Source organism: Amblyomma americanum, chromosome 7, assembly GCF_052857255.1.
Source record: "Amblyomma americanum isolate KBUSLIRL-KWMA chromosome 7, ASM5285725v1, whole genome shotgun sequence".
Lineage (NCBI taxonomy): Eukaryota > Metazoa > Arthropoda > Arachnida > Ixodida > Ixodidae > Amblyomma > Amblyomma americanum.
This window is the reverse complement of record NC_135503.1, coordinates 164,225,633-164,241,449: the sequence shown is the minus strand read 5'-3', so window position 1 is coordinate 164,241,449 and position 15,817 is coordinate 164,225,633. Positions and strand designations below refer to the sequence as shown.

Sequence of the window (15,817 nt, the reverse complement as noted above, 5' to 3'; positions counted from 1 at the left end):
GCATTATCGTTGCTGGCAGGCAGCTACATGAAGAAAGGAAAAGTTAACTCGTTACTAGTGCAAGATACTGTCGTTTGGAAATCTCGCAATGTTTTGCCGCGACGAAATTTGGAATTTTTGAATGTTTAGGTGGTTGAAATAGTTAAAGTGCTGTGTGAACCAAATAGGAATTACTATTTGCAAACTATTCCAAGGTTCTAATATTTGTAGATTCCTACTAGTAAGCCATTGCCACACTGCGACTTAAGCAGGATGAAACGGGTGGGCGAGCAGCTGGCCCATAGATTTGAAAGCGGTTTTCTGAATTCATAGTGCATCTATGAGGTTGACCTCCATTAAAAAAAGCTTTGTACATCTTGGAACAGAGTGTGCAGGTGTAAAATGTCATTTCACAGCCAATCTATTTTTAAAGCATCTAAGTGCTTGCTCCAGCAAGCACATATTGCGTAGACATGGCAGGGGCTCAATGCTACATACCTATTGTTACGTGATAGCAAGCTGATGAAAACAGGACGACTTGACGAATTAATGGTCCTGCCTGCGCCAATGCCCGCTTCGTCTTCTTATAGTCCGTGACAATATGAAAGAAGCCAACTGTTGTTGAAGCTGCTAATTTCCCATTGGTCAACACCACAATTAAAATCCCCTATGCTCTCTTCGGTCTCAGTGAGTGTGGCCTCCTTCAGCTTTTGTTAACGCAGGACGACCTCATAGGTGGACTGTGGAAGATGGGTATGGAATAACCGCTGTTTTGTTTCCCATCTCATTTTCAGCACATGAGGAGCAAGAAGCACAAGTTCCTCTCTGAGCTAAAGGTGAGGCCCTTCTTTCCTTTCCCTGCTTCCACTGCCCTCACTTTCTGTCGACCAAAAGGTCATCAACTATGGAAAAACGTGAACATTTTTAGGAAATTTTTGTGATGAATTTGGGCTGTATGAAGCAATCCTACGAACTTTTCCCTGTTCATTATAACGAGACTCGACTGCATGTTGCCCTTGTAGGTCAAAAACTACTCTTTATTTGTGTATATATTCTCAGCGTAATACAAGGCACAGGGCCAAATAAGAAACACGCATGCATGAAGGGTGCAACCGCTGTTTCCACCTCAGTAGCAGATAAGTACTATAAGCATAGAAATCATAGAATTTGGTGCTATAAAAAATAGGAGGACGCTTAAGCTTCCTCTTTAAGAGTGGGACTGCCATCGTCTGTGCAGTGGGACCCTAACGCCTTGCCCCCACAATTTAAGAAAAGGAAACATATCTTGGTGGATATGGAACCGCGCTGTAAAGCAAGAAAAATGAAAATAAAATTGGTTTTAAGGAAAGGAAATGACACCTGTCTCGCATATGCCTGTCTCGCATATCTCGGTGTCCACCAAAACTGTGTGGCAAGTGAAGGAAAAGCACCATTCTAAGGGAACACGGTATTCACTAGAGGCACCTTTGTTCATTCCAAACCATGGAGCTGGCGTGGCCGAGTGGTTAGGGTGCTCTTCTTTCTGGAGGCCCTGGTTCGATTCCCCAACTGGACCAATTTCCTACTCGGTGTTATTTATTAATGCTTCTGGGATTTTTCACTCACCGCCGACCACACCCGCTGTCCACACCGGCTTTTCTATCGCATTGAAAAAGTGTGCTGATTTCAGCTACACCTTTAAATTGTGTCACATTTGAATAAACCATCAATGTCCTGTGTCCAGCTTTTATTGAGTTAGAGAAGTGATGGTGTTGAGGCAGAGCATCTGTCTCACATGCAAGAGGACTGCGGTTTGAATCCCGATGTCGTGCAATTCTCCACCGGATTAAAAAAAAAATTACCGTTGATTTGCATAGTTGAGCTAGATGCGAATCAGGTGCACTATCACTTGGGTTCCAATGTTTGGATCCACTTGTCAGATTGGATGGGAACAATGGGCTAATCCTCATATATGCGGAATTGGTCGTTCTCTACTTTGCATATACCGCTCCTTTGTGCCACTGCCCTGCGATGATCACATGCAAGGTGCGCCTTGTGCAACCCAGGTTGCTCTTTCCATAGCAACCTCTCGTGGCCAATCATTAACTGCGACCTGGCACGGTGGGCAGTTTGCCCACTGGGAATTGAATAACTAGGTTTGGGGTGCCAGAGCTGACGGCGCACTCCCCAGAACAGAATTTGGCCGCCTTGGTGAAGTAGGTACTTGGGCCCCAACCTCTTATATGAGTACACCTATTAACCCTCGGGCCCAAGTGACTGCAGAGGAACTGGCCAAGGCAGCGGTCAGATTTGTGACACAGTGGAGGATGCCAAGAATCTGTGGCTCCGGAGAGGCCTCCATTGGAAACTGAACCTGGCAATGTTTAACGCTAGAACCTTATCCAGTGAGTCTAACCTACAAGTGCTGTTTGAGGAACTAGCAGGCATTAAATGGGATGTCGTAGGGCTTAGTGAGGTTAGGAGGACAGGTGAGGCATATACATTACTAAGAGGCGGGCATGTACTATGTTATTGTGGATTAACGGACAGAAGAGAACTAGGTGCGGGATCCCTCATCAATTGGGATATAGCTGACAGCATAGACGAATTCTCTTGTATTAATGAGGGGGCGGCAGCTGTTGTGATTAGGCTCAACAGGAGGTACAAGCTGAAGGTGGTGCAGGCATACGCCCCTACATCCAGCCATGATGACCATATCGTTGAAAGCTTCCATGAATGCATGGAATTGGCAATGAACAAAGTAAAAATACAGTACACTGTATTGATGGCCGACCAGGCAGTGGACGACAATGGCACAGGCTCTAAGAATAGCAGGGGAAGTTATTAGAAGAGATCATAGGAACAATTTGTGGATCATGAATACCTTCTTACACAAACAGGAGAACAGGAAGTGGACGTCGAGAAGCCCCAGTGGTGATACTAAAAATGAAATGACTTCGTACTGTGCACTCACCTTGTCATCGTCCCGGATGTGCAAGTCTTCGGAAAGGTGTATTGTAACGATCATAGGATGTTAAGGTCTCGAATTAGCAGATAAGGAAATAAAAGAAACTAGTGAGGAAGAAGTTTTTTAACAATTCAGCGGTAAGAGGCAAAGTTAAGGAATTTAGGATCTCACAGAACAGATATTTATCTTTAACCGAGGACAACGGCCCTAATGTTCAAGCAGTGAACAATAATTTCCCAGTAATCATTACAAAGTGCTCAGTAGAAGTAGGTTTTACGATGGATAGACAGGATACTGGCAAGCTCTCTCAGGTGACGAAAGATCTCTTTAAGAAATGCCAAAGCATGAAAGCCTCTAAACCCACAGACCAAATAGAACTGTCAGAGCTAGAGGTGGGCATTTTACCTCAAATACCTCAACCTTCATTGGTTTGTTAGGGTACGTAGTGACAGCTGATCCGGATCATGAGGGGGAAATAACTAGAAGGATAAGAATGGGGTGGAGCACATATGGCAGGTTCTCTCAAATCATGAATGGCAGTTTACCAATATCCTTTATGAGAAAAGTGCACAACAGCTGGATCTTACCGGTACTCACCTACGGGGCAGAAACGTGGAGGCTAACGAAAAGGGTTCAGCTTAATTTAAGTACAGCACTGCGAGCCATGGAAAAGAAAATGATAAGCGTAACGTAAAGAGGCTGGAAGCGGGTCGAGTGGGTGAGGGAACAAACGCATGTTAATGACATCCTAGTCGAAATCAAGAGGAAAAAATGACCTTGGACAGGGCATGTACTGCAAAGGCAAGATAACCGCTGGTCCTTAAGGGTAACGGAGTGGATTCCAAGAGAAGGCAAGCGTAGCAGGGGGTGTGTCACAACTACCGCTCGTCGACCGACTGCCTGGTGCAAGCTGTTGAGGCACGGGGGCCGTTTTACGCTTCCCCATGGCCTAAAGGAGAGTGTTGGATAACAAATATTTGTAACGGTCGGTCAGCCCGTGCATGGTGCACGTGTGTCGGTGCGTCTGTGATCGAGAAGGAATTCAATGGGTTCAGGTTTCTAAAACAAACACTTTAATTGGTGGCAAGGAACAATACAACAAGGTAAAAACGAACAAAGGGAGTGGCAGAGAGAGCAATACAAAACGCGACAAGCAGTAGACACACAATACAAAAGTTAATCCGTCCAGTTAGGACACGAACAACAGAGGCATACAATGCATTAGGTGTAGGAAATACAACGAAGGAAAAGTCCGGCGTACAGTTCACATACGGGGGCCAAGTTGACGACTCCGGTTCGGGTGGCTGTCAATGCGGCGATGGTTCGAAGGCAGCGGGCCTTGTGCGATAGATTGCGTGCCTCGGCACGGTAATTCGGCCCTAAACGCCGTGGACATCCCACCCAACCGCTTTTGCTTTGCTGCCTGTCTTCTCCCGACTGTCCCCCAGGTCCCCGCAACCCGGATGGGCCGGCGGCCAGCACACAGTTTCCCTCCCATCATCCGGATGCTTTCTCTTTGTTTCTCCAAGCGGGGACTATGGAGCAGAGGAGACGCCGTAGCCGGCAAAGCTCCCCGGGAGCACGCCGGAGAGCCGAGCCTTCGGGAGGGCAGGAGAAAGCGCACAAGACTTATGTCTTCCATGACAGCCGTCGCCGAGTCGGCCAGGCCTGCAAGCTCGAGTTTCGGCAACCAGCGCATCTGCACCACCGTCCTTGAAATTGCCATGCTTCCTTAGAACTCCACTGTGGGTTTGGTTTGCCGATGGCCGAGCTTCGAGAAAGACCTCGATGGATTCTCCACAAGCAGCCGTGTTGCGACCCTGTTACTGCTCTACGTGAGCCCTCTCCTCTGCTCTTTCCTAATGGGCCACATCTTGCTGGTCTGTGACACAGCCCCCCACTAAAGAATATTATGCAATAATATTTTGCTAGGCACAGACCAGTGACAAATCGCAACAATAACAACACGGAAAAAAATACCTTTAGCAGTTCCACGTCACACATTAAAGAATAGCGGTCAGCACTCAAAAGGGGCTTACAAGTTACAACCTGCAGCCGTACATGCGGATATTCAATCACCTCACACGCGCACTGGCACTACACTCTTCTCACACATGTAAGAGTATCTGCACCTGATCTCGCGGACGCTTGTCCGTTCGCGCGCACTGAATTGCACTTACTCGCGAATTCCACATGAAGTCCAATTCACGCATTTCATGACACATGGCAAGCGGCCACAGCGTACACTTTACACATATTGCGACAGAACGTGACCACACTGGACACAGGCAAGAATATATAAAAGATCACTGGATTGGATCATGACAGCAGACACACATACACAAAAAACTGACACTATAAAGGTGTCAACAATATACACAACACGCCTGTGCCAATTAGCCTACCCCACTTATATAGTCCGCTAACTCTGAAAGGGTGCCACGCATCAGCTTGCTGAAGACCGCAGGGGCGGTCTTTATGCCAGACCGCTTGTAGCGCAACTGGAAATGCCCATTTCCTGAAGTGAAAACTGTCGCTTTCGAGTTGCCCGACACTCTGAGCGCCGTCAGTTGTCCCTTCTCCGGGGCCTGCCCCCTCGTCACCACGGCGTTTGCCTGGCCATCTTTTTGTCTGCGAAGCTGCTAGCCCATTTTTAGTGGTGGCGTCTGCCTCCTGAGCGCTACTACTCCCTTGTGGCTCTTAACTCCTTTGAAGAAGGCAGCCATCGTCTCTAGGTTCCAACTGGGATTCGGATCGGTGGCATGTTTGGCTCGTTGTTGTCCTCCATACGCTTCGCCCGAAGCCGTCCCTTGAGGTATGGGGTCGACCCAAGTCTCTGGAAGCATGAGAACCAACCGATCGAGGAGGCTAACGGGGGAATTGAATCCCGTGAGATCGCCATCTTCAACCAGGCTCCTCCTCACTATCACCGTGTTGCACCCGGTGTCTCTAAGTACTCGAACCCTTTTGTTACCAACCAAACAGGTGACTACAGGAAGTTTCTCACTCACAGTTCCAGCGTTAACAGTCGGACCGGCTCTAACAACGGGAACCTTTGTCCCATTTTTTAACTCAATAAATCCGTCCTCGATACATGACGATGCTGATTCTTCAGCGGCGTCTTTTGGCTTCGTCGAAGCCTTCTGCCAACGCTTCCAGCTAGTATGACCTGTTCGGCTGCTCTTAAAACATTTCGGAGGTTGGCTGTTGCCCTCCGACCTGCCGACGCGGCAGTTTTCAGCTCGGTGGCCAGGGCGTTAACAGAGGAAACATTTCTGCACCTCCTGATCCTTCGGCTTCGCAGCCGGCTTGCTCCCATCTTTCCTTTCACCAATTTGTTCAGAGCTTGCTGTAGCTGACGACTCCCTCCTTGCAGCTGGCCGTTTTGAAAAATTCGCCCATGCGTGAGCGTCCACGTATTGCTCTGCTCTTTCTACCATTTCTTCTAGGGTAGGGTCCTTCTCTTTAAGAAAGAATTGAAAGGAACTGGTCCTTAACCATCAGCTCAAACAAAGCCTTATACTCTTGGTACTGGAAAGCTCTACCCACCGCTCAAGGAAGTTCCTGAGTCGAGTCACAAACTGGGAGCACGTTTCCCTATTCATGGGCGATGCCCCCTTAAACTTCTCTCTGAATCCTTCCTCCGTCAACTGAAATCGCAGTATTAGAGCTTGATTTAACTTGTCGTTGCTCGTACAATCAGGCGCGGACATTCAACTAAAAACACTCGGTGCCTAACCGCTCAAACACACTAAAAAAAGTGGACCATTGGTCCCGTGGCCAGCCTTGGCTCTGTGCCACGCGCTGAAAGCGCCTCAAATAGGCATCGAGGTCATCGCACTGTTCATTGAAAACAGGCATAACTTCGTGCGGGTTCACTTTGTTTCCTTGGACCGCTCCCGTCTCTTCCGACACGAACCTGGAGTCCGTTTCAGAGGTACCTGCGTGTTCCCGCCTCAACAACACCTCGTTTTCTGTTTCAAGCAAGGCCATCCTTATTTTTGATTCCTCTCTCTGCCTGTCTAACTCCTTATCTCTCGCACGGCTTTCGCGTTCGGATTCTTCTTTGCGCCAAGTGCGTTCTGCATTTCTCTCCTCGTCGCTTAGCCCACTCCTGTTCAGTCCATGAGAATAGTTCTTTACCTTCGAAGCTGTAGCTTCTTCCCTGCTCTTCCAGTTTCTCAAACTCAGCCTCTGCCATCGTGCTCAGCAAACAGTGGAAATCTAACCACTAGCATGAACCTCTTTTGACTCCCTCGTTTAGTCCCTTCGGAGCCTCAGCCCCGACACATAGCTGACCAGTCCTGTCGCGGACGCCAATTATTGTCAAACTACCGCTTGTCGACCGGCTGCCTGGCGCAAGCCGTCGAGGCACAGGGGCCGTTTTACGCTTCCCCGTGGCCTAAAGGCGAGTGTTGGGTAACATTTATTTGTAAAGGTCGGTCAGCCCGTGCATGGTGCACGTGTCGGTGCATCGGTGATGGAGAAGGAACTCAATGGGGTGAGGTTTCTAAAACAAACACTTTAATTGGTGGCAAGGAACAATACAACAAGGTGAAAACGAACAGAGGGAGTGGCTGAGAGAACTGTAAAAAACACGAAATCCGATAAGCATTAGACACACAATGCAAAAGTTAATCCGTCCAGTTAGGACACGAACAACAGTGGCATACAATGCATTAGATGTAGGAAACACAATGAAAGAAAATTCCGGCGGACAGTTCACATACGGGGCCTAAGGTGACGACTCTGGTTCGGGTGGCTGTCGATGCAGCGATGGCTAAAAGGCGGTGGGCCTTGTGCGATGGAACGCGTGCCTCAGCGCGGTAATTAGGCCCTAAACGCCGTGGACACCCCACCCAACCTCTTTTGCTGCCTATCTTCTCCCGACTGTCCCCCAGCTCCCCGCAACCCGAACGGGCCGGTGGCCTGCACACAGTTTCCCTCCCATCATCGGGACACTTTCTCTTTGTTTCTCCACACGGGGATGACGGGGCAGAAAGGACGCTGTAACCGGCAAAGCTCCCCCTAAGCACACCGGAGAGCCGCGCCTTCGAGCGGGCAGGAGAAAGCGCACAAGACTTATGTCTTCCGTGACGGCCGTCGCCGAGTCGGCCAGGCCTGCACACTCGAATTTTGGCAATCAGCGCATCTGCACCGCCGCCCTTGAAATTGCCACGCTTTTTTAGAACTCCACTGTGGGTTTAGTTTGCCGATGGCCGAGCTCTGAGAAAGACCTCGACGGATTCTCCGCAAGCAGCCGTGCTCGGACCCTGTTACTGCTCTGCGTGAGCCCTCTCCTCTGCTCTCTTCCAATGGGCCACGTCCCCCTGGTCTGTGACAGGGTAGCAGAAGGTTAGGTGGGCGGATGAGATTAAGAAATTTGCAGGCATAGTGTGGTCGCAGCTAGCAAAGGACAGCAGGGTTAAGTGGAGACATAGGAGAGGCCTTTGCCCTGCAGTGGGTGTAGTCAGGCTGATGATGACCTCGACCTTACCTTAACCTAAAACAAAATTTGCTGACCTCACTCAACCTCCCCTCTTGGGGTTGAGGCCTCCTCGTCTGCCCTCACCCCATTTTTGCTCAGGGGACTAGCAACCTCACTCAACCTCACCTGAACCTCATATTATGAGGTTGAGGTCGGACTCTGGACCTCAAAAAATAGATAAAACTGAAATTTGAGGAGGCAATTAAAATATTATCCACCGAGAATCCTGTGAGTGAATCAAGCTGAAATGTTGGGAGTAGCTTAGTAACAACTAGTTATGGCATTTAAACGTGTACAATTATTAGATATGCGGTTTACTATGACCGAAGGTGCCCGTTTTGATCCAGAGGCGTGTCATTTTGCTCGTTGCAATGAGTGACACTCCAGCTTGGCCTAATGTCTAAGTGCCGAAGGGTGCCACAAAAGCAACGAGCCATGCAACCTGGAGTGTTGCATACTACTTTTGCACCTGACAGTATGTACACTATCAAATATATACGCACTATCAAATACACTAGTACACTACCAAATACCAAGATACTAGTACACTATCAAATATACATGCAACAAGTAAAACCGGTTTTCTGTCATGAGAGCTCGAAGAGTTTATGCATGACTTCTACGTGGACAGCCACTAATCCTGAATCTCGTTAAGGTCGTTTTTGATGGATAATTGATCAGACGTGTTATTAAAGGTGTAATAACACAATCATGAGCAAACATACAATTTTTTTCAGGACATACGTCACAGGAACAATGGTCATTAAGGCTCGATAGAAAAGAGTTGTTTTAATTTATAGTAAGCGGCTTCATTGTTGTATATTCGGCTATTAGTATTTTTATTATTTATCACAAACGCCCACTTTGTTAAAATTATATTTGCAAAAACAGCTAGGCCACAGTGCCACATAAGTTGAAATGAATTAGGACAGAAAGCTGGGCTAGTTGGAATAGATTCAAGTTGAGAAAAACCACCTCAAAAAATAAGGAGCAAAATACTAGATGACAAACACTGCGCTGTCTCGCAACTGAAAGGTTTAATACATGACAGTGGCACACGTACGCACTCAAGGAATGCGCATGCGCGCAAAGAGGGCGCACACCAAAGATTACATCCAAACCGGTGATCACCGGCAATGGCTAGCCCAAAATGCCATAAAGAGTCTGTACTTTTGTCTAGCATGCATGCTGGACGTGCTTGTGCAGCAGGGAGCTCAGTATAGACTATTAAACTTTTTTTTTTCAGAATCCGGATAAAATGTTAGGGCTGCACTAATTACACGAGTAGATACAGTGACTGTTTCAGTGAGCAGCTGAAACATGGGGGCTAACAGGGTCAAACTTAAATTGAAGGCAACATGGCGAGCTATGGAAACGAGAATGACTCATGTACCATATTTAGATGATTGTAAGTCGACTCGAATGTATGTCGACCGATATCACATTTCAGAAAGAAAAAACTTGGAGGTGGTTTAAGTTTTGCCTTTAATATTGGAATGCGATAGCATTATCCTGCAGCCGCCGCTTATCACCAACGGCTATTGGCTGCCGCGCGTGCCCATGGGCACATTCCAAAACGAAAATGTATTAGTCACTGGACTACTCTTCCTCACTTGAGCCATCATCGTCACTAATGCTGCCGTCTTGACCGCTGCTGCGGTCCCACAGCATGTCGTAACGTTGTTGTGCAGCGAAATCCCGCTCTTCACAAACAGCCACATCACGACATCGCGCAGAACAGCTGAAAATTTTGCCTTGCTGCAGCTGCCACACCTGTATCACTTAATACGAACGTCGAACCTGCAGCCTGGCACGCAGTTGTTCGTTCCTGCTCCGTAAAGAATGGCAGCCATCTTGAATGTAGCCTTGAACGAGTGTCGGTCGCTTACCAGACCCGGAGCACAAATGACGACTGACAAAGGAGTACATTAAAAACTTGTGAAACGTGACCGGAAATAGTCAAATTCGTTAGAGCCAAAGAGAAACTACGCGTGAGCAGCATCAGCTCTTCCGTCGGCTACCCAACACTCCCTGGCGCCGCTGCGGTTCCGAGTGGCGGTGCCGCTGTGATTGGAACAGCGGCCCTTCCATCAACTACCAACGCTCTCTTGAGCAAGCACGTGTGGGGATTGGGAGGAAGGGGGAGGGAGTGCCAGTTTGCTGCTTATCAACAGCCGCCATCGTCCGCCGCACGCGGGGGGGGGGGGATGCCGATTCCGCACGTTGGCATAGCAGCTACTCAATGCCAGCACCAAGAGTGCTACAGCGGAGCCGCGCAGCAAAAATGCAACCACGCTGTAGCATGCCTGATATCTCGTTTGTCTCGCCTTTTTTTATGGTGTCACGGTTTGGTTACGATTGTAAGTCGACTTCCCGCTTCGGGTTTTCAATTTTTGAAAAATAAGTCTACTTAAAATCGTGTAAATACAGCTGCGTTAAGATACAGGAAGCAGGCAGAGTGGGTCAGGTAACAAACTCTGGTTAATGACATTCTAGTCGAAGTTAAGAGGAAGAAATGGGCTTAGGCATTGCATGTAATGCGAAGACAAGATAACCGCTGGTCCCTAAATGTAATAGGCTGGATTCCAAGAGAAGGCAAGCATATCAGTGGGTGGTAGAAAGTTAGGTGGGCGGATGAGATTAAGGTTTTTGGAAATAGGGTGGCCACAGCTGGCACAAGACGGTTAATTAGAGACATGGAAGAGTCCTTTGTCCTGTAGTAGGTGTAGTTTGGCTGATAATGATTTTGGTGGCATAAGCTGAACGGAGATCGCTTGTGTTGACCATACATTGCTGAAAATGTGTAATGAGGATCCAATTTTTTAATGACCTGCACGCTATGCAGGAAGCAAAAGATGTCGCAGCCCTAAGGCCGAATGCTGTGCGGTTGCATTGTTGTGTGGTTGCAAAGTGTGGTTTTTGGTGACTGAGCATAGCGTGTGGCTTGCAGCCAGAACCAGAAGCTGTCCGGCGACCAGACGGAGTGCCCAAGCGGAAGCGCCCAAGGCTGCATGACAGCAGCGACAGGGACCGAAGAGAGCCAGCACGAGAGGACGTGATGCCCGAGCTGGCAGCTGTGGCGCTGGAAAGGCAGGCACTTCAAGTGGAGCTGGCCAAGCGCCGGCGCGAAATCGACGAACAGCGGCGGCTCATTGATGAGCTGCGTGAGGAGCAGCACCTCGAGCAAGAGAAGGCTGCTCTGCGGCGCATGATCGATGAGTGCCGCCAGCTGATCGAGGAGAGGGAGAGGCGGAAGCGCCGTGCTGCCGAGGAACAAGAAAGGGTGCACAAGTCTGTTCGATGGCACCCAAACCTGGAGCCTGATCATTGTCAGGGTGGCCGCAGCAGCCACGAGCACAGCTCATTTTCTATGCACCGGAACGAAGAGATTCCCCTCCTGGGCATGCTGCCTGTGGAATCAGAAGGCATGTCTTCAGGGAGGGGCAGGATGCCATCAGAAGAGTCATTTTTGGAGGCTGACAGGAGGCCAAGTGTCTCCCGGGAGCCATTTGGCTGTGCGGGTGAAACAAGCACTGCTTTCAGCTGCTTTGAGCAGCCCAGCACCAATGGATGGCAAGGCACACAGGCTGGCCTGCTGCCAGACTGGTCTACCCAGGAGCCAGACTGGCAGCGTCCGGTGCTGTGCACCCCATCGGTAAGGGTGGGCCTCTTGGGAGACAGGCCAGAAGAAAAGCCACAACACTTGTGGGGCCACTCCACTCCCATCATCGAGACTCGCACCTGGGGCAGTTCAACAACACGCATACCAGGTCTTGATTTTGTTTAGTCGCTAGTGAGTGCCATGCTAGTAAGATAAAAGGTCGTGCTTCACTGAGTCTGTGATTTATGACAATTGACAGTTTGATCCCTGGTATTGCCCACTTCTCTTTTTCAGTTCCAGATAAACTACTTTCATGCTCACATAATGTTTGTAGCCCCACTCATCCACTTTCTAGCAGCGGAGCTGAAAAAAATTGGCGATGGTCGCTGCGGAATTTTCATTATTGCTCAGCGCATTGAGCATGCCGAATTCTGCTTGATACTTCACATGTGCAGTTATGGTCACGCTTCACAGAGCGTGCTTGAGCGATAAAACTTCACGCACTCCTTGCCCGGGGAATTTACGTATGCTGGAAAATGCCGCTAGAATAAGAAATCGCATCTTTTTTTCTCGCTGCCTGGCATGCAGCCATGTTCATTCACTTTGTGCACTGTTCTGTAGAGCAGGGAACTTTTTTGCTCTAAGGAACCCCAACAGCCTTTAACATGTGCCAAGGAGCCACAATCGAATGTCGCAAGCGATGTTGCATGTGAATGGACCACATGTGCTTTTTTCTTGTTGTTTCATTCACTTTTGCAAGTACCATGGTTACTCTCATAATTTGTCCACTTTTTTTCTTTAAATTTGGGCTACCAAAAAGAACGTGTGCAAATTGAGTGATGATTTTCTGTACTTGTCCTAAAAAACTCTACATAGGTCATTACGCACAATATGTACTGTATATTGCTGCCTATGCATAGAGTTCCCATCTCGCACCGCTTGCTGGCCAAAAAAGTTTACTCAGATATCACTCATACCCCCTTCCCGCCCCACCCTATGTTACATAGATCCCCGCAAGATGGCATAACTGCTCATGCGCAGCTCAAAGCAATAAGCGAGCAATGATAAAGTTGAGAGGCAAAGGGTATAAGAGGCGATAAAATGACGCACTTGCGTGCGACCCGGTTCACTACCGGCAAACCGAACAGCAAACAGTTCGGTAGTGTCGGATTTGGGTGCGCGCAACTGTTCGTCCACGAAAGCGACCGCCAGCATGAGCGAGCCGGGGTAAACGGCGCACAATTCGTGCCCTCTCCACGCGCGCTTTTCGACTCTGCATGCGGCGACACGGCCGCGCCGTTCTTCCCAAGCCTTCCTTGCTCGCACCCGCGTACATGCCGGTGGCCTGGCGCAGCATAGAGTGCGAAATATGCGTGTAAAAGTTTTTTTTTCCAAAAATGTGGGCAAGAAGTTGGGGGTGCATGATTTATGCAAGTATATACGGTATTTATTTAGTTTGTTTTTAAATTTCAGAATCTGTTTTTTGTTCAGTGTCCTCATGCTCAGACCTTAATTTAACCCCAAGACAAAAATGCAGAAAAAATAGTCATGTTCCCCCACATTCACACACTCTTCTGGCTGGACTGCGCACAGAATCACGTGACTCGTCATCCGGCTTTCGTTGGCTATCTGCTGCTCACTGCACCAGCATCAGCTAGTGTCCTTCCCCCTCCTCTCTAATTTCCCTTTTGTGGCACAAATGGGCTCATAGGTGGCAAAACTCCATCCCAGCGCTGCCGATACCATCGAATTGCACGGAAAAGCGCCCAATGAAACGCGCACGCTTTCTCTTTTGTCTTGACTGGGCTCGGCTAACTGAGTGGTGCAGCCCACACTTTCAGTTGCCATGCGCAGAAGTGCACGTTACATGCGTCACCTTGTGCGCCCTTCCACACCACCTTGCTGGCATTCTAAACATACATGCACTGGCGATTTCGCTGGATAAGCCTCCACTGCCAACACTCCCTTCAAAAAATGAACACATAGCGCTGTTACTGGCACTCAGCGTCTTGGCACGCTGCCAAGGTCTTGTGAAGGATGAATAGCTGAAATCAATATTTTTTTAATAATTCCTCATCCAGGAAACCATCCTTGGCTGCTTTAAAGGATTCACAGTGACGTACTTCCTGAAAACTGCCAGCCAGCCTCCAAACGATGCTTGGGTTAATTTGGTTGTGACTGCAAGGCAAGCACGCCCATCCGAAGGTCCGAAAATGAAATTATGCCACGAGACAGCATTTGGTATTATTACACTTGGTTCCTGTTGGCAGTGTTGCTGAAGAGAGGCAGCTTCTAGCTTCTAATGTAGGCAAAAAGAGTATGGAATAAAACCGGACACCAGTTTCTGATGTGTGCCGTATGTGTCTTCACAGTGATCGAAAATGATAGCCCCCACGTTCATTACCAGTTGTCATTCGCATCGTGGCATGATGCAGTAGGGTGCCGATTCATAACAGACTGCTCCGCAGCAGCTGAAAGTGGCTGTTGATGCATTTCTTTTGGCCTAAGAGCACCATGGGCATGCTTTTGCTGCACACTAACAACTGACCGTGCCGGTTTATCCAAGTACAGCAGAATCTCGATGATACGAATACAGTTGTTACGAATTTAGCGATGATACGGATTTGTAAAATTCCCCGGCTGGAGTGCATTGTCCACAATGTACGGAATTCTGGATGTTCCGAACTGTCTCCTGTGCCACATCGGATGATACGAACATGGAAGCCACGATCGCACCCTCGAACACTAAGCGCAGCTCTCACATCACCGAAATCGAGCGGTATGCACCGCAAGCAGTGAGCGGCGGTGTGCGGCCCTCACATCACCGAAATCGTGGTCGCTAATCATACAGTACGCACCGCGGGTAGCGTGGCCGCACGGCCATGAATAAATCCTGTCAGCTGTGAACAGATCTGCATGCATGCATTTTCTATGCTTCTGCATATGAATTTTGTTCGTTTGGATGATACAAAATTTCGGATGATACGAATTTTTTCGCGATCCCATAAGGTTTGTATCACCGAGATTCTACTGTATTTCACATGGAGTCTACTCTCTGGGAAAGTGCACGCAGCCAACTGTTGAAAGTGCCGAGTTCTCGTGAGTGCACAAGCCAAAGCTAATGACTTGCACAGTAGTTTCCAGACGCGAGATCTTAAGTCGTGACTAGTCATGTGTCAGTTTGGTTCCAGGCGAGTAGTAGTTTTCTTTGAATAATTGCAAAGCACATATTTTGAATACTTCTGGCACACAAAAAGGTTGAATGGCTTGGTAGGAGTTTTTAAAATCTTGTAGTTCTCGTGCACATGAGGTCATTACATGAGAAAAAGGGAATGAATTGAAGCTTTGTCACACTCATCGTTTCTGTGTCTGCAGAAATGGCCAATGGACATTGGGGGATCTGTGGAGTGTGACACCTCTATGTGGGGCCTCCAACTGCTGCTGTTAATTGTGATTGCAATGTTGTGCAGCTGTTGCTTTTAAGCGGTGACTTCATGACAGCAGCTGAGCGAACACACTGCACCACGCCGCGTCTGGCATTGGAAAGGGGCACCCGTCTCCATGTGTCTCATGCTAGCTGCTGCACTTGTGTAGCAAATTTCACGCAGAGAAGAGCGGCTGGGCAGTCAGCTCATGCTAGTTCCACAAGTCAAGGGAGCCACACATCCTCCGATTAGCTTAGCATGACCTGCTGCCCTGGGGAGCCACTGCGCATGTGCAGAGGACGCCACAGGTCATTGGCCGGCTGTTTGCACATCTGCCCAGTTGGGACCAATCAGCACATGGAAGTGGATTCTGTTGT

The 15,817-nt window shown here is 48.7% G+C and overlaps 1 protein-coding gene across 4 annotated transcripts in view; it reads left to right on the top strand.

Annotated features, from left to right (window-relative positions):
- LOC144096744 (uncharacterized) overlaps window positions 1-14,358 on the top strand; it is a 135,810-nt gene extending 121,452 nt beyond the window's left edge. For 2 of the 4 annotated variants that reach the window (XM_077629595.1, XM_077629594.1), the window contains exons 16-18: window positions 774-815; window positions 11,365-12,184; window positions 14,097-14,358. In XM_077629595.1, coding sequence (XP_077485721.1) covers window positions 774-815; window positions 11,365-12,184; window positions 14,097-14,119 — 885 coding nt within the window. In that variant the 3' untranslated portion in view covers window positions 14,120-14,358. Of the gene's footprint in view, window positions 1-773; window positions 816-4,374; window positions 10,558-11,364; window positions 12,185-14,096 lie in introns of those variants that run through there. The other 2 variants (XM_077629597.1, XM_077629596.1) reach the window with 2 other exon arrangements.
- Window positions 14,359-15,817: the final 1,459 nt, after the last annotated feature.